Source organism: Heliangelus exortis, chromosome 8 (assembly GCF_036169615.1).
Source record: "Heliangelus exortis chromosome 8, bHelExo1.hap1, whole genome shotgun sequence".
Lineage (NCBI taxonomy): Eukaryota > Metazoa > Chordata > Aves > Apodiformes > Trochilidae > Heliangelus > Heliangelus exortis.
The window spans coordinates 26,416,571-26,437,556 of record NC_092429.1 but is presented as its reverse complement, the minus strand read 5'-3'; the positions used below and the strand labels follow the sequence as shown (position 1 = coordinate 26,437,556).

Sequence of the window (20,986 nt, the reverse complement as noted above, 5' to 3'; positions counted from 1 at the left end):
AGAGCCAATCTTGGCTCTGGTTTTGGTTTCCCTAGAGCTGAGCTTTGGCCTGGTAAGCTTTGTTCCTGCCTATCCTTGCCCCTGACTGCACACCCCCTCTCTTTCTGCCCAGAAATAGCAGACAAGATCTACAACCTCTTCAATGGCTATACCAGTGGCAAGGAGCAGCAAACAGCCTACAACACCCTGCTGGACCTGGGTTCCCCCAGCCTGCACCGTGTCCTATACCACTACAACCAGCACTATGAGAGCTTTGGGGAGTTCACCTGGCGTTGTGAAGATGAACTGGGGCCCAGGTAGGCTTGGAACCTGCCTTGGCTCAGCAGACAAGGTGTTACCCACCAACAGGCTGATCACTTGTAAATGTTGGTCCCCAGGATGGTGGCTCTCCAGCAAATCTCTATTTCTTTGATGATAAAGCTTCAGGTCACATAGTGGGCTTCCCATTTTGCTGGATGCTGAGCATATATTTGGGGTCCAGCCATCTCCTTTGAAGGACCATAAACATAGGGCAGGGTGGAAGATGGTGAACCATCATTCTTATCAGTCCCTCTGGTCCTACACTGCCTCTGGAGTTTTGCTCTGTTCATTCATGCCATGCAGAGTGGGAAGGGAATGGGATTCTCTTTCCCACAGGCAAAAAAGAAGAAGGTCCTGGAAAAATAGGGCATCTTTGAGATCTGGAGGTTGTTGTGGGTGAGAAGGGGAGGGAGTGTGGCTGGAGCATGTTGCTAGAGAAGGGTCCTGGGCATTGTTGGAGTGAAGGTGCAAGGAGGTGATTAAACCTTCAAGCTTGCTGGAGAAGGGGACATAGAAGAGCTTGGTTGTGGAAGATGCTGCAAGAAGTGCCTGCAAACACACATATGTGTGCCAGGCCGTGCCAAGGTCAGACTTGGCTTTCCAAGCCTCCTTCTGGGCTTCTATTTGAGCTGAATGCCTCTCTGTGCCTGGGACTTACCATGACTTGTGGTCCAAAGCAGGCAGTGGATTCAGCTTGGCCCTGAACTGTGCATATGCTCCCTTCTCTTGGTCCATGTCTGCAGTCCTGTGGGCTTATCTCAGGGACATGAGTTCTTTCTGGTGCCCAGGCAGTGCCAAGCTTGGTTAGTTAGTGCCATGGCAGGTTATGAGGATGTTCCCACTTGAGACAGTCCCTTTATGCCTCACTGAGCACTGTGTCCTCTCCCAGGGCTTCTCCAGTTCACTGCAGCTCCCTGGGGATGGGATGCCTCCTGCCCCAGGCTCATGGAGACAGTCAGATGTGCCTTTCTCCCCTTATCCTTTGATGTCTGCTTTGGTCTGGGTGGTTTCCCAGTTAACATGGGTGTTTCCTCAGTTGAGCAAGCTTGGCTGGGAGATTGTGTGGGCTGCAGTGGTGTTTCATAGGATCTGGAGTCTTGAGCCCATCCTGAAGTAAGAATTACTTCAAACACACACCAGCCACAGCTCATGTCTGTGAAATGCATGGCCTCCACCTTACCCCTGCCCCACACCTCCTCTTGCTGCTCTCATCACTGTCTTCCAGCCCTGCTTCTCCTGGCAATGACTTCTGGTTTTCTAGCAGAGGACTGGAGATCTTCCATGTGCCTTCTCTGTCCTCCAAACCTCTGGCAGGTGATCAGAAAGGCTCAACAAGTAGCTCGTGGCTGTCTTGCACTTAGGCATCTCTCCCACTTTCAGCTTTGGTGGGAAACTCCCAAGAGATCCTCTACTCCCTGGGGCAAAGCTGGGGTCTCTCCTCTTTTCCCTGTTCCCATTTCTGTACTAAGAGCTGTGAGCTCTCAGTGCTCACATCCCAACATGTGGAGCCTCAACAACAGCTCCTCTGCCCAGGGATGCTTCATTCCCACAGCACCAGTTATAGGACTGGCAGGCTTGGCTTTGGCTTCACCTCTGTCTTGACCTGTGGTGATGCCTCCTTCTTCCCATTTCCAGCTGTGAAACCCAGCCCTGGGCTGCACAGACCATCTGACATCTCTTGCAGTGCTTTGCATGAGGAGCACAGGAAATTCCCTGCATGTCAGACCACAGTCATCACAGCCACTGTCACCACCAGAGCTCAGTGAGGAGACCCAGGACCTCTTCCTCAAGCCCCAGGGATGCATTGGTGTGGAACAGCTACAAAAGCCACTGAGCTGCCCAACTGTTACACTTTGCTGCCTGAATCTACCAGCCAAAGGGTTAATTCCGCCATCTGGGAATGCTGGAGGGCTTGGGATGGGATGACACAAGCTGCTGAAAGTGTTTGCAGCTCAAGCTACTTGGGAAGAGATGTTCATGCAGCTGCAGAGGGCTCTGGCAATGACAAACCTTTGAAAGTAGAGCTCCTCTTTGCTTGCCAGCAACCAGATGGGTGGTGACAAGAAAAATCCCTTGCAGAAAGCATGATTTAGCCAGCAGACAGAGCGTTTTTTTGTCTGGTGCTGATGTTCCTTTGAAGTCCTGCATGTGGACCCAGGTGACTGATTCCATCATGTCCCTCCTTCTCCAGCAAGCCATGGCACCTTCTGGTTCTGCTCACCTGGGGCATGCTGGCTTCCCTGCTTGGCAGCTCTGGGCCAGAGGAAGCCAGGGAGTGTAAGAGGCTACAAAAACCAAGTTGCTTCCTCCCAGCTGCAGAGTGCTGCAGAGAGCCTGGATATCAGGAGAAGATACAGCCTTTAAGGTCCTTTCCAACCCAAATCAGTCTGTGATTCCTTCCCTTCTTTGGCTAGTCCAGTTCTGCTGGTTTGGGCAGTCATTGCCTGCTTTATCCCACACTCCCCTCTGTGTCCTACATGCATTTTGGATCACAGCCTTAAGCTGCTCTGGATGTACTTGTGTCCAGTGATGTCTCTGCATGCTGGACATGTGGGTCACCAAACCCACACATTTACTCTCTCTCCATCACATCCCACTCAGATGACAGCAAGGGAGTGATGTTCCCAGCATGCCTACTTTTTTCTTTCCCTGCCACATCAGTGAAGGTGTCCTACACCGAGTGACCAGCACAGATCCCAGATATGCCACACATCATGGGGAGGTGTATCCTGGTGACACTGGCCTCACATATCATGCCTAACACCTTCTAACATTTTTCCCCACTGCCTGTGGTGCTGTTGGTTCCCACTTTCCCATCCCATTACATCTGGGGTCCAGCAGCTGCAGCAGTGACCAGTAATGCCATTTGAGTCGGTGATGTCCATCCCAAGGGGTGCTGGGATTTTTGTTGGCATTTTTTGTTGGGATATTTGCAACTTCCCTATGACTGTCCCTTCACTAAGCCCACAGCAGATGTGACCTTGTTGGGAGAATGTTACAGAGATGGAGAAGAAGTGGGGATGGAGCAGGAAAGTGTAAGGCAAGTCCCATGACCAGTGTGTGCCATGGTGGTGGTGTGGGCACCTCTGACCCAGGCAAAGGCTTCTCCTGCACATGTTTAGACTTCGTCATAGGGCTCCTGTGCCACCCCCAGCCCAGAGCCCCACCAGCCCTCCTCAGCCTGCCAGCCACTCTCCACCCTGCCCAATCCTTGTGTTCTTTATTCCCCATCCAGGAGCTGCTGTGGTGTTTTCAACCATCTTTGCTTTTGTCTCCACACACCCTCCTTCCAACCCCTCCCCACCATCTCCCTGTGGTGTCTCCATGGCCCCCTCACTCCCCGTCTTCCCCGGCATCTCCCTCCCACCTCCCTGCAGGAAAGCTGGCCTCATCCTCTCACAGCTGGGGGACCTCAGCAGCTGGTGCCATGGCCTTCTTCAGGAGCCCAAGATCAGCCTCCAACGTTCATCCCTCAAGTACCTTTCCTGTCGCTACAGTGAGATCAAACCCTATGGGCTCAACTGGGGGGAGCTCAGCCGGGACCTCAAGAAGACGTGCGAGGAGCAGACCTTGAGCGTCCTTTACAACGACTATGGTGACAAGGACTACTGAGGGCCAGGGGTCCCTGCTCTCACGCTGGCCTCCCCAGGGGTGTTGGTGAGGATTTTGTACACAGACCCGCGGGAGGGAGAGTGTCACTGCTGTTTCTGGAGGCAAAAATACGGACTGAGGGAAATCAGCTGCTCCATGCGGGACTGACTCGGTATTAGTTTCTTCTCCAACTTGGCCAAAAGCCTTTCTAGTTAGAAGTCTTGTGGGACCCAGTTTTCTTGGTTTTGTTTTTCTTCATTTCACCAAGAGGTTCCTCAGCTCATGGATGTGAGGGAAGTAGTGGAGAGAGCTTAGTCAGGAGCCCTCAGACCTGCCCCATCTCTGCCCTGGCTGTGGGGACCATCCCCAGGGTGAACATGGGTCATGGGGCTACTAAGGGAGAGCTGTTAATGCAGGGTCGGAGAAACTGAGGCAGGGCATGAAGATGCTAATAATTCTGGCTGAGCAAAACAGCCACTGGGCAGCCAAGAGGGTTGGGTTTGGTTTCTTTTTTGCAGTTGTAAAACACGAGATCTGGATGGAACCCGACCAAGTGATGGTGTCACTGCAGAGGGAGGTGGGAGCAAAAAGAGAGGGGCAAGGGGGCTCCATCTCCTTAAGTTCTTCTGTGAGGATCAAAGCTGATGTTTGCTCTAAAATGCAGGGTCCTCCAGAGCAAAGGCAGCTTGGCTTCAGGGCCAGTGGTGAGCTGGACATCCTGATCTTCTTGTGGGACGAAATTCCTAGGAAGTCTGCTAAAAATCCCATCCATTATGGTTTTGGTTTTTTTTTTACCAACCATAATAAAGACTTTGAGGCAGTAAAAAATGGCTGCTGAGGAGAGGCAAGAGAGCAGCACCCAGGCAACCAGACAAGGTTGTCTTCTGCACTGGCCACCCTGCAGCTGTGGCACAGCCCACAGGTTCCTGCAGGTCCTGGTCCTGGAGGGTGATTTGGTGACACAGTGTGATGGGTTGGAGATGTTGCTTGCCCATGTTCAGGCCCATACCTACAGCTCTCACTAGTGACTCTTCTTTTTACTGAACCAGAGAACTGGGTTTGTTCTGGGACACTGAGCTCAGCTGGGAGCAAACTGTTCTCCAAAGCCCTGTTACCTCTGATGGTGCTGGCAGCAGCAAACAGTCTCATTTATCTTCAGCTTCCAGCCTGCTTTGCAGAGGAGGCATCTCTGGACTTGCCAGCTGTGTACCTTTGATCTGGACAAACCAAGAGCCCTTCAGTGGGATTTTTGTGATGCCTCTTCAGAGAGAAAAATTTCCTTCTAATTTTCTTTTTATTTTTTTTTTTTTTTCCAGCCTTGGCAGGAGCAATCTTCAAGCTGTCTCTTATGATTTTTTGCCTCATTACTCTTGCTACCTGCCAAGGACATGGCTCCAAGGTGTGCACGGTGCTGAGAAGAATGTGGCTGGGGTTGAGCAAATGCTCCACAGCAGCTCAGGATCTTCCTGCAGGACCACACACTGGCTTGCTCTTCCCTTCTCACAGGCAGCCCTCTCCTCCAGGGATGTCTGGCCTGGGCTGGGGAGCTGCTGGGGCCCAGTGGCATTTCTGTCATGAGTGTGTCTGGCAGGGCTCTTCAGGTAAACACTTGGTGCTAGCAAGAAGGAAGTCTACTGGAACCTTTGTGGCTTTTTCTCACATGTTTTGCTTGGATTTCTGTATACCTGATGATGCCAAGAGTTTGGGACTCAGAGCAAGCCCAGCACCACCTCCACATGCAGGTAGATGTGGGCAGGTGATCCATCCCTGGAAGTGCAAGGCCAGGCTGGACAAGACTTTGAGCCACCTGGTCCGGTGGGAGGTGTCCCTGCCCATGTCAAGGAGGTTGTGTTTAGATAATCCTTAAGCTCCTTTCCAACCTGTGATGATTCTATGATGATGATGAGGATCCATACTGAGCCATTCCTCCTTTTCCTGTCAACAACTGGCAACCTTGGCCAAGGGGCTTGGGTTCATCCTTTTCCTTTTCCCAGCAGATACTGAATTCCCAGCCACCCAGGCACCCATCCAGGGATGGGCACAGGGCACTTCTGCTCAGTGTCCCACAGGGATGTTTGGATGAAGGCTGCTCTGGTCCACGTGCAAGTTGGTTGCTCACCAAGTCGTGGCCTTTATACAGAACACAGCCTATTTCCCTGGAGGTAATAGACTCTTTTGTTGCTCCCTGGGTGCAGCAGCAGGAACAGGAGCAGTGCAGCCTGCTGGCCACTGCTGCTAGGGAAAAACCCAGACACCCCCTTGTGTTCACACCCCTTTGGGTCACTTTTCTTCATCTGGCCCAAATGAATGCTCTGAGGTTCTGCAGCTATTGCCATGCTGCTTATGCACTCACCATTTCAAAGCTTGGTCAACAAAACTGATCCCCTCCAGCAGCATCAGCTGGCTGGGCTGGATTCTGCTTCCCCAATGGCTGGGAGATGGGTTATCAAAAGGATGAGAGAAAAAAAAACCACCTGTCTGAGGTCCTTTTGTGGCAGTTTTGCAGAGCTGGTGGGGCTCTGCTCCATGGGGTTGATGGCCACAGTTTTGCTGTACCTGCTGCACCAGTCCTGCCATCCCTGGGGCCATGCTCATGATGGCCCCGGCTTTCAGAAGGCTTCCTTCTTGGTTCTCCAGCTTTGCAACAGAGAATTTTGCCCAAATTTGGATTTTCTTGCCCAAATCCCTCATTAAAACGTGAGCTCTTCCCCCATGGAAGCCCAGACTCAAGCAGGGGGGGGGTTGCACCAAACCTGGCCTTGGTGAGATGTGTTGCATGGGGCTGACCCCAAAGAGCCATGGGGCTGACCCCCACCCCCCTCTGCTGTGGGGTCTGTCTGTGGGCTCTGCACAGAAATATCTCTCTTGGTTCCTCCCACACTGCCAACCACACAAAAGTTGGAGAAAACAACGTTTTCTGTCCATTTCTGCACACCCCCCTCACCTCCCTGCCCTGCTTTTAATTTCTGAATTAATGAGCAATCATTTGCCTGAGAAGAACCTCTGGGTTGTTACTTCTTTGCTGCACCCATCCCCCTGTAGTACCTTTTACTTGTTGTGAAGTTATTTAACATATAAAGATGATTATGTCCTTTTCTTTACAAAGATGGCTACAATTCATGTTTCTTGATGTTCTATTAAACCTCTAATGTGAAGTTTTATTACTGTAGACTGAAAGTAGGGTGCTTTAGGGTGAGATAGCCACATGGCAAGAAACACAAAACCCTTCTATATTACTTAAAAAATAATAATAATTTAAAAAAAAAGGGTTTTAAACAACAGCAGCAAAAACAACAAAAACTAAATCATTGTAACACTCTGTGAAAACTCCAGATGATCATTTAACTGACTATTAAATGGAGCTGGTAGTAATCTGTGGCTCTGGCAAACTGGAGTGTTTGTTTACACTTTTGGTTCCCTGGATGTCACCTCTTGGTAGTGGATGAAACAGTCCTTGCCTTGGAGCTTGGGTGTGTCTTCACAGCAGTCTAAAGTAGTCTAAAAGTAGTCCTCTTAGTCTGTTGTTTTGCTTTTTTTTTTTTTTTTAGAATTTAAGGTGGATGGGATGGTGAGGTCCAGAGGTCAGCCACCCCCCTGAGAACTTTCTGGTCCATCTGGCAGACTTTTGACAGAGGAATAGTGATATCCTGATTATTAATGACGTACAAACAATGCAAAAATCAGTGCCTGAGCAGAGGTGAGAACTCCAGATGAAGCCTTAAAAATCACTTGTAGGGCCAGATGGGTGGGAGAGGTGGGGATTGCTGCAGGTGGGCACCTGGCAAGACAAGGTAATGGGATGATTTAGAGGCCTGAATCTATAGGAAACCAGACTTCATTATGTCTCATGGAACAACCTGATTTTTTTTTTCCTCTTCCCACTGCTAACTTGCAGGAAAATAAGCTAAAAATACATCCTGCACTTTCCTCTTGCTATTTTCCATGCAGTTAAGTTCTGTGGCCCATTGCACATTAACTGTGGAACAAGACATGAGGAGGAGGAGAGGGGGTTGCATGGCAGCAGGACCTGTAGTGTCAGAAATTCTCACATTCCAGTCATGTGAGCTGTCCCATGATGTCTCTGAAATTCCCACCAGATTCCCTTGATCCCACATTGATCCCTAACTCCTGTTTGCTCCCCATGCTGCCTGCATTTGTGTACAGGAGGGGATGTGGGACCAAGGGTGAAGCAAAAGAGGCTAAAGACATGGAGGGTAAGAAGATTATTTATTTTTCATAGATTTTTATAAAAAATAATTATCAAATACAAAAAAAAAAAAAAAAAACAAACCCCCCCCCCAAAAAAAAAAAAAAAAGAAAACAAAAAAATCAGCAGCCTCCATTGTGAATAAAACCCTAAAGGGGGGAAAAAAAACCCCAACCAAACAACCCACCTCTCAGTGTCACTGTAGAAGACCAAAGACCAAAATTTGGGTATGTGGAAGCTCTCCATTCATGGGAAGCACAAAGATTTGTCACCCAAGCCACCGCCTGTGCCCTCTCTCCATGGGGCATGGCCCTTCCCCTCCACCCACTGCTGAGCAGGGATAAGCCTGTGCCAAGACCAGGGTTGTCCTGCCCAAAACGTGAATATTTGGCATCTTAACACACAGGTGGTACTGACATCATGCAGGGAAGGGTTTAGCATGGTAAGATGCTCATCCTGGGGTTGCCAGGAGCCCCATCCTGGGGCTGCTAGCCACCCCCCTCCCTGTTGTCCCCATGGACAGGTGAAGCAGGATGGGTTGCCTGATCTCCAACTGCTGGGGGGCATTTTGAGTTTCAAAAGCCTTTTTATTTTTTTTTTTTTTAATTTCCTTGGGTTTTCATGGTCATGTTTTTAATTGAAAAGTGGATCAATGTCAAAAAAAAAAAAAATTACATCTCTCTGCCTGAGAGTGCATTGGGGTTGTCACCTGTGCACAATAGGACCAGAATTTCTGTGTGTCCCAGCTGAAGAGGAGGTGATCCCTATGTTCTCCCCCATCAGGAAACCCTGCCTGGATTAGGGCACCCTGCCTTGGGGTGATGGAGAGCTCAGGCTTGGGAAGCAGCTTGGAAAAGGACAAAGCATCTCTTGCCTGGATGCTGGTTGGTGGATGTCCAGATGCTGCTACTCTTGTCCTCCAGCCAAACACAACTTTGAGGAGATGCCTGAAAAATAGGGTTGGGACAGGGGGAAGCTTGAGAAAAGCAAAGGATGGCTTGGAAATCCCCGGTCTCTCCACACTGTGTCGCCCTCTCTCCATCCCTTCTTGCACTGGACAAACCTGGGCTGAGAGCCCGGCCATGCAAGGGGGACACGGCCCTGGGACCCTTGGTCCCAAACCTGCACTTGAAGGCATCCGGGTCCATGTTCCTATTCTGAGGTCCCTTCTCTGCTCTCCTCTTTTTATCCCTTTTCTCCCTTATCCCTTTTTCTCCTCTTTTTATCAGAAAACCACTGGTGATGACCCTAAGGCACCTTCCCCACTGGCTGCTGCTATGGGGCTGGGTCCAAACTGCTGGGAATCAGCTATGGGAGGACAGTTTCTACATTATTTTCTTTGGGGCTAGAAAAGAACCTAAAACTTGTCACTTGGTGCCTACAGCAGCAAGAGGCTGGAGAAAGTGATTGGCTCTATGTCCACCGTGGTGGGCTTGGCCCCCCTGAGATACTGATAAGGAAAAAATCTCAGTGGGAAAAGATGATGCTCTGTCTCCTGATGGGTTGTTTAGGTCCTGCCTCTCCTCTGAGAGACAGCACTGTTGAAAGCCATGTTTGGAAAGGAGCTGTGGGGAAAAGCCCACCCACTGCCTGCCATTCAGAGCATCACACAGCTCCTCTGGGTTGCCTCACCTCTCCTCACCTTTTTTTTTTTTTTTTTTAGAATTTAGGGTGGATGGGATGTTGAGGTCCAGAGGTCAGCCATCCCCCTGAGAACTTTCTGGTCCATCTGGCAGACCTGGCAGGTCCATCAGCACATCCCTCACCTACTCAGTTGGCAGGAGGGGCAAATCAGAGAGGAACCATTGCATGTCCTTGCTCCTACTGAGCATGCAGTGATCCCCATGGACACAAAACCCTTCCCAGGAGGCTTGGAAATAATGGGTGCCAGGTGCTTGGGTGTTACTGGTGGCAGTGCTCACTGCATCTTCTCAACCTCAGACTCAAAACCCTGACCCAGGGCAAGGCAAAGCACCAGCAGATCCCAAGGGCAGAACTGGGTGCCTGAAGCACACCTTGAGGTGGCAGCCTCCATGCTGTCTGGCTGGGGACATCTCTCCTGACCTGGGAGTTTGGCTTCTCCCTCTCTCCTCCTTCCAGCTCCCACTTGGGCAAGGAAGGGGAGATGCTCTGCTCCTCCTGTGGTTTTCCCAAGGGTTTGTACTTTACAGCAGCATGGGTGTATGACAAAGGGGTATCCTTTCTCAGCTTCATCAAGAGCAAAGAAAATATAATATATATTTATATATATATATAATATATATGTATGTATATATATAATTAAGTTTAAATATTTGCAGAGAGATCACAACTAGCTTAACCTTGCTAAAAGAAGCCTGTACATCAGCAGGGGGCTGACTAGTGACAAAATCCAGAGCAAGGACAGACACCCAGATACCAGACCAGGACAAATGTCTGTGACAGAGCCTGGGCTCTTCAGCATAGAGCCCAGCCCAGCACCCATCTGAGGCAGTGCTGGACTGAGTCCCTCCAGTGTGCCCTGTGCCCCTCCGTGTCCCTGCTGGCTTTGGGACAGAGCAGCAATGGGGAGGGGACTGCCACATGCTGCAGCCTTGGTGGCTTCAACTTGTGTGCACTGCTGAGCTCCCTGCCAGACTCTGCCTCCTGCCTGGCTCCATCCTCCTGCTACTGGTTCTCCTCAGCTGCTGGGTCTCTGCATGTGCATTCCTCCTGGTCACAGTCAGCAGCAAAGGGGATCACCTGGAGGGAACAAAAAGGAGACCAGAGAACCATTTTGGTTGGAAAAGAGCTTTAAGATCAGCAGGTCCAACCACTGGCACTGCCAAGCTCACCACTACAGCCTCAGCATCACATTAACACAGCTTTAAAATCCTTGCAGGGATGGTGACGCCACCACTGCCTTGGGCAGCCTGTGCCAGGGTCTGACAACCCTTTGGGTGAAGAAATTGTTCCTAATATCCAATCTAAACCTCCCCTGGCACAGCTTGAGACCATTTCCTCTTGTCCTATTGCTTGTTACTTGGAAGAAGAGACTGACATCCAGCTTGGTCCAGCCTCCTTTCGGGGATTTGTAGAGAGTGAAGTCTTCCCCCAGCCTCCTGTTTTCCAGGCTGAACACCCCCAATTCCTTCAGCTGCTTCTCAGAAGACTTTTGCTCCACACACTCCCCCAGCTTTGTAACCCTTCTCTGGACTCTTTAATGTGAGCATCTCCATATATAAACCTCTGCTTGGAGATCTCACCCACTCATCCCATTGCCTCTACAAGCCCCTGGTATGGACAGACAGACATTTGGGGCTGTACCCTAATGTTGTTGGCATTGTGGAGCCTGCCAGGCTCCCAGCTCACTGTGATATGAACACCCTGGAAGGTGTCCCCAGCTGGGTTTTATTTTTAGCCTTTTTCCTTTTTATTAACTTGTCTTTCAAGTTTTGCAGTCAAGGGGCAGCTTGGGTCATGTGCCCCAAATTCTAAGCCCTGGGGAGAAGCCTCCTCTGGCAGGTGTGGGTTATTAGAACTAGAGATGGCAGTGGTGAGGTCCCTTCAGATTTCAGGAACCCCACCTTATCCATGTCCCAGCTCAGGGGCCTGTCCTTCAAGCTATCCTTGTCCCTTCCAGCCTCAGCAAAGCTCATCTTCTGCACCTCTTAGTTTTTCTTTCTGTGGAAGCATATTTGATTTTTCACAGCCTGGGCCAGTGAGAGACTGGAGACTGCTTTGGGTCTGAACCCCATATTCCTGCACCTGCCTTTAATAGTAAAGCTCTGGAGGCTTCTGCTGTGGGAGAACTGGGAGCTGGGGGGTGATGTGAGCTGGGGATGGGTCTCCTGAGAGCACACCTTCCACTGTGAACCCATCCTTTCTTTTGGAGAGAAATCTGGATGTCTTAGACCTCCTGAGAGCCATGCAATGTTCCAAGAAGTCATGATACTGCTGTGGAGGTTTCACTCATCACTTGGGTGTAAAGCCTTTTCCTCCCTATCTCCACTAAATCTTACCAGCATTTTATTTTTCATTTTCTCTGTGCATGTATACGTGATGAAAGGAAAAATGATTCAAGCTCCACAACAAAGATGAGAAGATCCAAATTCACATATTTTTGCAGTGAGAAATCATGTCATGCTCTTAAGATTTTTTTTTTTTTTGCTGTGGGATATGCTTGGGAAAGATGGGCTGTGAGTTTTGGAGAGTGAGTTAGGTGGGGAGGGGTTATGATGGGAGACAAAGAAGGGGGTGTTGGAACCCCAATGCCAAGTTGTTCCCTCTACACTATTTGTCCCTCCTTTTCTGGAGATGTGGTCCATAGCTCATTCCCTGGAGACCCTAAATGTAGCAGATGTCAATGGACCATACCCCAGATCCCCTGATATTGCACAATTACAGGACTATTACAGTCAGAATTACAGTCAGAAGGTGACTTCTGACTCTTCCATGGCTGCATCCAACAGAGGTAATTTCTTTGGGACTCATTTCCCAAGAGTGAGAGGGAATCCCATGAACTCCATCAGGAGGAAGGCTGAGCTTTTGGTCGTGCTGGCCCTGGTCCAAACCCCATTGGTAATCAGTGGGATGAGGTCTATCAGCTTCAGCTGCCTTTGGTTTCAAATAATGGGTTTGCTTCTCTGTTCAGGGGAGAATTACATTGCAGGCTGGGTTCTAGGGCCAGCAAAGCTGAGGCCATCTCTACTGAATCCTAAATCCTGGACAAGACTATGGAAGATGCTCACTTACCTTCCTGGAGGAGAGTGTGGAGGAGCAGCAGTCACCCCCATCATACTGACAGTACGCTCGGTTGTTGATGGTGTCACACCAGCCATCTGCTTGGAAGGGCTAAGCAGAGACAGAAGGAGATGGTAAAAGGGTTATTCAAAAGTGGAAGGTTCCCCCAAAAAACAGAGATCCCAGGCAGGCCCATGTGCCCCTCTGATGAGGGCAAAGACCCAGCTCCACCCTCCACAACCCCCTCTTCAAAGCCAAAGGGCACCAGAAAGCTGAGGTGGATGGAGGAGTGAATGCTTGGAGGGCAGCAGCTGTAGCTCAGGAATCAGGGAATTGTGTCAGAAAATTAGAACATAAATCCATAGCACTAGAGCAGGTCTCAACCTGAATGTCACAAGTCCCCATCCCACAGAGCCCAGTGCCACCCAGCTAGGAGCGAGTTCACCACCTCATCTGCTTGTGCACCTCCCAATACCACTCTCCTGTGTCTCCAGTGCAATCCAGCTCCCTCTGCATGTGCAGAGCTGGGGCAGGGCTCTGGAAGAACCTGATCCAAGTCCAACAGCCCTCTTTCCAAAGACCTTGATCCTGAAGCTGAGCTTGGTGATCTGGCTTGGGCAGCAAAGGACACCAGAGAGGCTGATGCTTGTATCAACAGAGCATCCTCCCAGAGGAGCAGTCCCAGGCATGCAGGTGGACTATGAGAAATGTTCAGCAAGGGCAGGGGGCTCACAAAAACACTTATACTCAAGCCAAGCCAAGCTCTGGCTGCAAGAACTATTGTCTGTTACAGAGTATGGCTCTGAACATGTCTCCAAATTCCTCTAAACTTTCTACTGGAAGCTCCAGCCCTGAGCACAGCACATGGCTCTGCTAAACCTTGCTAGGATGGACAACAAGGCTACTTACCTGATGCCCAGCTGATACAAAGAGAAAGGATCTTAATTAAGCATTAGCTGCTTGCAGGCAAAATACAACTCTGGAGCAAGCAGAGGACACCATCCTACTGATAACCAGGAACTATCTGCTGCTGTGGTTTATTGATCCCAGATACACCACAGCACTGCCAAGCAACACCTGAGCATGCTAAACAGAGTGGAGAGGCCATTTATTAACAGAGTAATTAGTAATGAAATGCTTCTCCCCCTCCATGCTCTGTGATGGGAGCTACTGGCCCAGCAACACTGGCCAACCTCCAGCAACACTGTCTGTCTTCAGAAAGAGCTTCTGGTGGGATCCTGGCCACCTCATGGAAGCAGTTGAGCCATTTCACTGGATTTAGTGGCCCCAAACAACCAGTGGGCTTCAGAAGACAGCCAGACCCAGCCTTTGGTGGAGACTCACCCATAGCACTCCTACACAGCTGAAAAATGCCACCACGTCATGACAGCCCCACATCCACTGCACCAAATCCAACAGAGAGAATTGGTGATAATTCCAATAATTCACACAAAAGAGCCAGGCCCAAATCAGAGAACTGATGGGGCTTTGTGTCAACATGAGCCACGAGGAACACATGTGGGCTAATGCCACTTTGGGGCGTAGCAGAACAGATTACAGCAAATCCTCTCCCCACCACAGTCTGTCTGGGTTATTAGTGATGCCAAATACTGGCAGAAACAAATAGATTGGATTTGCCTGGAAGATCTGGTGAAAGAAGAAAGCAAACCTTCCTGGGAAACTGAGGCCTCACCAGGTTAGGCAGCTGACACAAAAACATGAAGGGATTTGGATCCTACCATTGCTGGTGCATAATCACAGAATCATATGGGTTGGAAAGGACCTCTGGGATCATCAAGCCCAAACCTTTGATCCACTGCTGCTGTGGCTACCAGACCATGGCACTGAGTACCACATCCTCTTCCACTGAAAAGCACCAGTGGGTCTGAAATGATGATCAAAAGAGGTCTCAGAGCCACTGAGCAGCTTTGAGCACTGGGAGGGCCAGGACAGGGATGCTGGGCTGCAGGCAGGGCACCAGGAAGGGCTTCTGGCAAGGGAAGCGCCCTTCTGAGTGTGATTTGCTTTTTGCAGCCTTTTTCTCTGTGGAGTTTTTCCTTGGGCCTTGCTTTCTATGTGTCATGAATCACTGGCAAAACCAACGCCCGCCACTTGGGTCGTTTCCATCCAGTTCTGGGGAGAGGTTTGCCTGTCCCTGGCTACACAGGTCTGAAATGATTTCCAGCTCATGTGTGAGAGATGGGGGGAGGACAGAGCTGGCGATAGGAGAGGGAAAGAAAAGCTCTTCCTTTCCTCTCTACACCTCCTAGGTCTAATTGCCCCCTCCTCTCAACCCGCCCCAACTCACACCCCACCCTAAACAAATACAGGCTCCTATAGCAACACTTGTTAGGGAAATGTAACAGCTCATGCTCTGAATTACCTTGGAAAAACATCTGAGGGGAAAATAAAAAATGACTAATTGGACCGGAGGCTCAAGAGTGGCAGGTGCAGGGCTCAGGGGCTGTTGTCCCCGCTCCTCACCCAGAGCCTGGAGGACACAGTGATTCCTCTTGCTTTGCCATGCCAAGAATCTCCAGCTGGGTTCATTTTTGCAAGGCAGGAAGAGCAAAGGAAGGTGCTGGTGGTACCTGGAGGGCATCAGCACCCTGGAAATCACACCTGTTTCATTCTGGTCTATGCAAGAGTCAAGGCAAAGGAGGACATGGGCAATGCAGTGTACTGAGAGCAGATGATTTGTGAGGTTATATTGAAATATATAATAATAGAATAAATATATTCTATATTTAGCCTAGACATTAGGAAAAAATTCTCCACTCTGAAGGTGGTGAGTCACTGGGCTGAGCTGCCCAGAGAAGCTGTGGCTGCTCCATCCCTGGCAGTGTTCAAGGCCAGGCTGGATGGGGCTTGGAGCAACCTGGTCCAGTGGCAGGTGTTGGTTGGACCTAGATGATTTTTAAGGTCATTTTTAAGATGATTTTTAGAGGTTTGGGCTCTACACTGAAACCAGTCTGGAATTCTAGAAAATCCATACAGACTCTGTTCAGGCCACATGAAGAGATGAAATCCAGCAGTGGAAGAAGGAGGGGTTTGTATCACATCAGCAACTTGCAGAAGCACCTGGAGATGTTTTAGGATGCTGGCAGGAAAAAAAAAAGACAAAACTCTGACGCCAAGCTGTGCTGTGCAAAGGCAGAGGGTGGGATCCAGGGAAATGGATCACTGTTACCAGAATACTCATCCTCCAGTGTGAGGAGGGGAAGGGGGTGGTTGAAGAGACTTGTAGAAACTGGGGAAAAAATTAATAAGGGCAACCACTTGGAGTTAAGTGTTACAGAGCTGCTGGGCCACCATGAATCTACCTGCTCACACCATCCATCTTCCTTGTTTAGCCCCACAGGAGCTTGCAGGGGGGATGTGTTACCACCTGGAGGTGCAGCACCCAGCACCACAGGGCCCCAGCCCTTTGCTGACAGCAAGAAAAAAATAGTAACTGAAAATCAAATGCTTGGAAATTTAAAGAGACTAAGAAACCCACAGGCTCTTAAAACAGGAAATAGGCATGAATGAAAAGAGAGAAGAATAAAGGAGGAAAAAAGAGGAAAAAAAATATTGCAGACAAAGGAGGGATGTGAGGAAGATCCCAGCACATCCAGGCAGAAGCATCTTCCAAGGGCTTGGCCTTTCCTGCCTTTCCTGCTGATGCTGTCAGGAGATGCCATGCAGGGCAGTGTCTGCACAGGGTTTTTCCACTGTCCCTGCAGCATCCCTAAGGCTCAGCTGGCTGGTTCCTTCCCCAGGGCTCAGCTTCAGGGCATCAGTACCAGCCTTAAAAAGAAAATAGGTTCCACCCAGCCCACAGGAGCTGGGTGCAGATTCTGAGCTTTGCAACTGTGCTGCTCCCATCCAGGGAGGGATCCAACTTTGTTTTTGTGCTGCTCCTAAGTCAGCAGGCATTTTGCTGTCCGAACATCCTTCCCTTTGGGCATCAACCTTGGACCCTGCATGTGCAGCCCTGTGGCTGAGGAAGTGGTGAAGGTGCCTTCATCCTTCTCAGCTGTAGCTTTCCAAGGAGACCCAGAGGAACAGGGGAACCATCATATTCAGCGATAGGCAGGGACAGGCCCTGGAAAAGCTGCTGTGCTGTCAGCCCCATGCCCTGTCCATCATCTTCACTGCTGTAAACTCTGCTCCTGTGCTGGATGAGGCCATGGAAAGATAATCCGAGGAAAAGGGAGGGAGATGGCACAGTGAGGGATGCAGAGACAGGTGTCCCAAGAGCCACCACCTTGCAAGGTCCCCAAGGGCACCAGCATGAGGAAGCAGCAGCAGCCAAAGTCCCTGCCCCTTGGACAGCAGAGAGATTCCAGCTCAAACCAGTCTGGGGGCCATGGGCTGGTGGCTCCATGGGTCTGAGAGATGGGCAAGAGAAGCAGCATCATGGTGGAAAGCTGCTGCATGTATCAGGGGAGCAGGCAGGGCTGTGAGGGGAAGAGAAGCACCAAAAGATGTTTCTGGAAGGCTGGGGAAGTCCCTGAAATGAACCCAAAGGAAAAAGATGGGGTCCCTTCAAGCTCCTCTTCATCCAGCACCTCAGCTTGGGTCCCTGGAAAATCCCCCTCTAAATCCCTCCAAACAACTGGTTCCCTACAGAAATCTGGGGCTGGGGCCTGCAGCAGGAGGTGCAGGAGGTGGTGGCAGGGATGCTGTGGCACAGTGGCCTGGCACACACACAGACTCAGGCTGGCGAGGTAGAGAGCTCGGCCATTCCTGGCTCCCTCTGTTTGCCCAGGGAAGCTGGCTGGGAATGCAGACTGTGGGAGGAAATGACAATGTTCATTGTTTGAATTAAATATTTTTCTTGGCCCTCTTTCTGTTGCAGTGTGTCTCTTAAAATTTTTTTTTCTCCCCCCCTCAACACTCCAAGCACATCCATTCTCCTTCCTGAGGCTTTCCGGCATGCGAGGAGGAAATCAGCTCTGAAAAGCAGAAAGGGATGGAGAGGGAACTGGGCTGGCCTCTGCTCAAAAACAATTTTTTTGGGATGTCTGTCTGCCCTGAGCCACTATGAGCAGCAAGCAAGAGCTACCTGGCCCACCACTGCCAGGGAGGAAGAGAGTTTCAAAAGTCTGGCAAGAGGCACCTGGGACCAACTGGCCTGAAGAGGAAAAAAAAAAATTCCTATGATCCCAGCACTTCATCCATCACTTTTAACATCTCCCTGTTTGTGCCCCTGAGCTGTTCCTGTGCTCCTTCTCAAACCATGGTGGCTCCCCTGGAGCTGCATGCCTGCAGGGTGCCTTGTTAGGATACCCTGTGGACCTTCCTGCTCACCTCAGAAAGGAAAAATGGAGAAATGCTGCTTGGTTCTGAGCTTGCTGGTGTCCTGGAGTCACTCCTTAGCTCAGCATGAAAACTGCTTCCTTCAAATCTCAGATCTTCAGGGACATCTGGTAAAGCTCCAGCATCCTACAGGCTGCAACAGAGGCTTCTTGCTTGAGGAAGTTTTCCATATAATCAGAGGAATGTTTCATGGAAGAGATGAGGGGCTGGTTTCAGCCAGTGTGCCCAGCATATCTCCTGCCATGCCCAGGACAAGCAGCAGCTCAGCTCCTCACAGCCTTGGTGAACAGCTCTTGGTGTTCTCCAGGATAAAAAGGGTCCCCAGGACATGGGTTCCCTGCAAACATCTGAGCCCTGTTTGAATCAGCATAGGTTGAGTTTGGACAGGATCTATGGCTGAAAGGGGATTAAGACCTCAGATTGCTGCCTTGTGTCCTGCTGCTGTAGATGGGCCCTGCTGCAGAGCTACGTGGCACCTTGGCTCCTACAGAAGGAACCTGTGTTTCTTCTCCCCTCTCCTGCTCTGTACCTTGCTCCTCAAGGAGCCCATGTCCCAGCAGACAGTGGTCTGGAAAGGGCTTTGCACATTCCACAGGGACAAGAGTGAAGAAAGGGATGGAAAGCTGTGGTGTAGATGAAGACCACATCAGAGCAAGTCTTTGCTTCCACAAAAACATCTTTGTTGATGAGCTATTCACAGTGGGGTCCTTCAGACATCTTGAGCTAACAGCAGAAGAAAAACAGAAGCAGGAAAGAACAAGAAAAAGGGATCAGAGGAAGATGCCATCTCAATAGTACTACTGGCAAGCACAGTGGCTCTTGGAGATGGGTCCTCAGCACTCCCCATTTCCAGGGACTGCTGCTGCACATGCAGAAGCCAGGAATTTCCATGCCATCAGCATCAGCCCACAAACCCTCCCCTCAGCAGCTCACCTGCTGCCATCGATCACATCTCCTGCCAAGCCATTTGTGCAAAATATGTTGCAGGATAGAATGGGTTATAGAAAACAAGCCCTGAAAACCACAAGGGCCTCCTGATCCATTTGTATCTGGTTTCTGCCAAGTTCTTGTTACAGATCTTAAACAGAAAGAAAAACAATGTACGAGCAATGAAGGAGCTGAAGGGGAATGAACATTTGTGTTGGAAGAGAAACTGGCCAGGCTGCATTTGAGGATGATTGTTTATCACCAGAACTGACTCACTGATCTGTGTTTCAGAGGGTGTTTTCAGTGGCTTTCTCCTGGCTTTTCAGTGGCCAGGAGAGAGGAAAGTGATACAGGGACAGGAATGGGGGGGGTGGGGGGGGGTGGCACCTGAGCTGAAGAGGGCAGAGGAGGAGTTGTAGGTTGGGGCATCCCAAGTGCAGGGCAGCCTGCAGAGCCATGGGGTGGGGAAGCCAAGGATGCTTCCACATCTTTGGGTCTCCACCACCACTCCGGGTGCTGTGGTCCAGTCCAGTGCTCAACATATCCAAAGCCATTTCTTTCACCTGTCTGAAACAACCCCCTTGCTGGTCTTGGTGAGTGCTCCCCAGTTCTACATCCATCTTACCCAGCACCTCTGTGCCTGGCAAACCTCCAACAGTTTTCTTCTCTCCAGACTGAAGTTGGTTTAGGGTGTCCCTAAAGGTGTTGCCATCCTGTGTCACCCTCTTAACAATTTTAATTTTTTTCTCTAACTCCACTGCATCCTCTTGAGACACGGAGGTCAACATGTTGTGTACTGCCAAAATTTGAATCTGGGGCAACTCATTGAGTTCTGTTTGGATCACAGGGGCTTAAGATGTTGGCTTTGGTGACAATCCTGAAGGAACAGCAGTGGCACAGTCTGCCTCCTGCCTGATTGCAGTCGCATCCAACAGGATCCTCTATGCATTTTCCAAGCCAAAGAGTGCAGACTATATAAAAGTGAAATACCCTCCCACGGGAACAGAAGATAACAGTGATGTGAGCATCGTGAAGGTGACTTTAAATTCTGTGCTGAGTTTTGCCACAGCACAAAATCAGCCACACACACACATACAGACCCAGGTCTGGGAGAAGGGACAACAGAGGGGACCCATCCCAGTGAATGCTGAAGAGGAGAGGTGGCTGCCTGCAGCTGGGCACTGGCTGGAGCACTGTGCCTGGGGGTAGGTCCCTCTCTGTTTCCCTTCCCATTAAAACACACCAGGACACTGATTTTAAATTCCTCCCTATCACATCTGCCTTTAAAGGGGTTAACTCTGTCTGACACATGCTGGACACCAGCCACAGACATGCTGAGTGAGGCTTTTGTGTGTGCTAAGAGAAGAGCCAAGGATCTATCAGTGCCCTTGACTACCTGTTGGACCGAGAGACCTGAGAACAACTTGAAACCACAAACATACTTCAATCCCTCTCTCATCATTTCCTTCACAATACCTTCAGGAAAACCAAAACACAGGGAACAGGTTATTTCACAATGGTGATAATGTGATCAGCAGCCCAGGCAAGGGCAGAGAGACCAAGTCCATGTGCAGAGAAGAGCTGAGAAATTTCCAGGAGCTCACAACAGCTTTCTGGTATGGCTCATCTTCACTCAGGGTGTGAGGAAGAAGAAGACCTCAAGCCAAAGCCTTTGCATGTTCCTCAAGCATGCATGGTCAGGACAAAGCCAACCTCGAACAGGGACAGCTTCTTGTCACATCAGGAAGGAACTGCAAAGCTGAAGTAGCTCCAGTCAGGCTCCAGCCATACCAGTGAGAAACTTTACCTCCTTGCCTTAAATCCCTTGCAATTAACCCTGTGCTGCCTGCACAAAAAGATGAAAGAGATTTAGGAGAGGTCAGAACACTATACAACCCCAGAACTGCCCCAGAAACACCTTCCCACCTTCACAGCAGTCACAGCAAGGGCATCCTG

General features: G+C 50.1%; 2 protein-coding genes across 3 annotated transcripts in view; one reads left to right on the top strand and one right to left on the bottom strand.

Moving 5' to 3' along the window:
- The window catches only part of ASTN1 (astrotactin 1), a 47,842-nt gene extending 40,280 nt beyond the window's left edge, over positions 1–7,562 (top strand). The window contains exons 22-23 of one of the 2 annotated variants that reach the window (XM_071751152.1): positions 113–296; positions 7,440–7,562. In XM_071751152.1, the coding sequence (XP_071607253.1) occupies positions 113–296; positions 7,440–7,446 (191 nt within the window). In that variant the 3' untranslated portion in view covers positions 7,447–7,562. Of the gene's footprint in view, positions 1–112; positions 297–3,677; positions 7,281–7,439 lie in introns of those variants that run through there. The other variant, XM_071751153.1, reaches the window with a different exon arrangement.
- Positions 7,563–10,342: 2,780 nt separating this feature from the next.
- Positions 10,343–20,986, bottom strand: part of PAPPA2 (pappalysin 2) — an 86,930-nt gene continuing 76,286 nt past the window's right edge. The window contains exons 21-22 of the mRNA XM_071751151.1: positions 12,812–12,910; positions 10,343–10,819 (exon numbers count right to left, since the gene is read on the bottom strand). Of these exons, the coding sequence (XP_071607252.1) occupies positions 10,745–10,819; positions 12,812–12,910 (174 nt within the window). The 3' untranslated portion in view covers positions 10,343–10,744. The remainder of the gene's footprint in view (positions 10,820–12,811; positions 12,911–20,986) is intronic.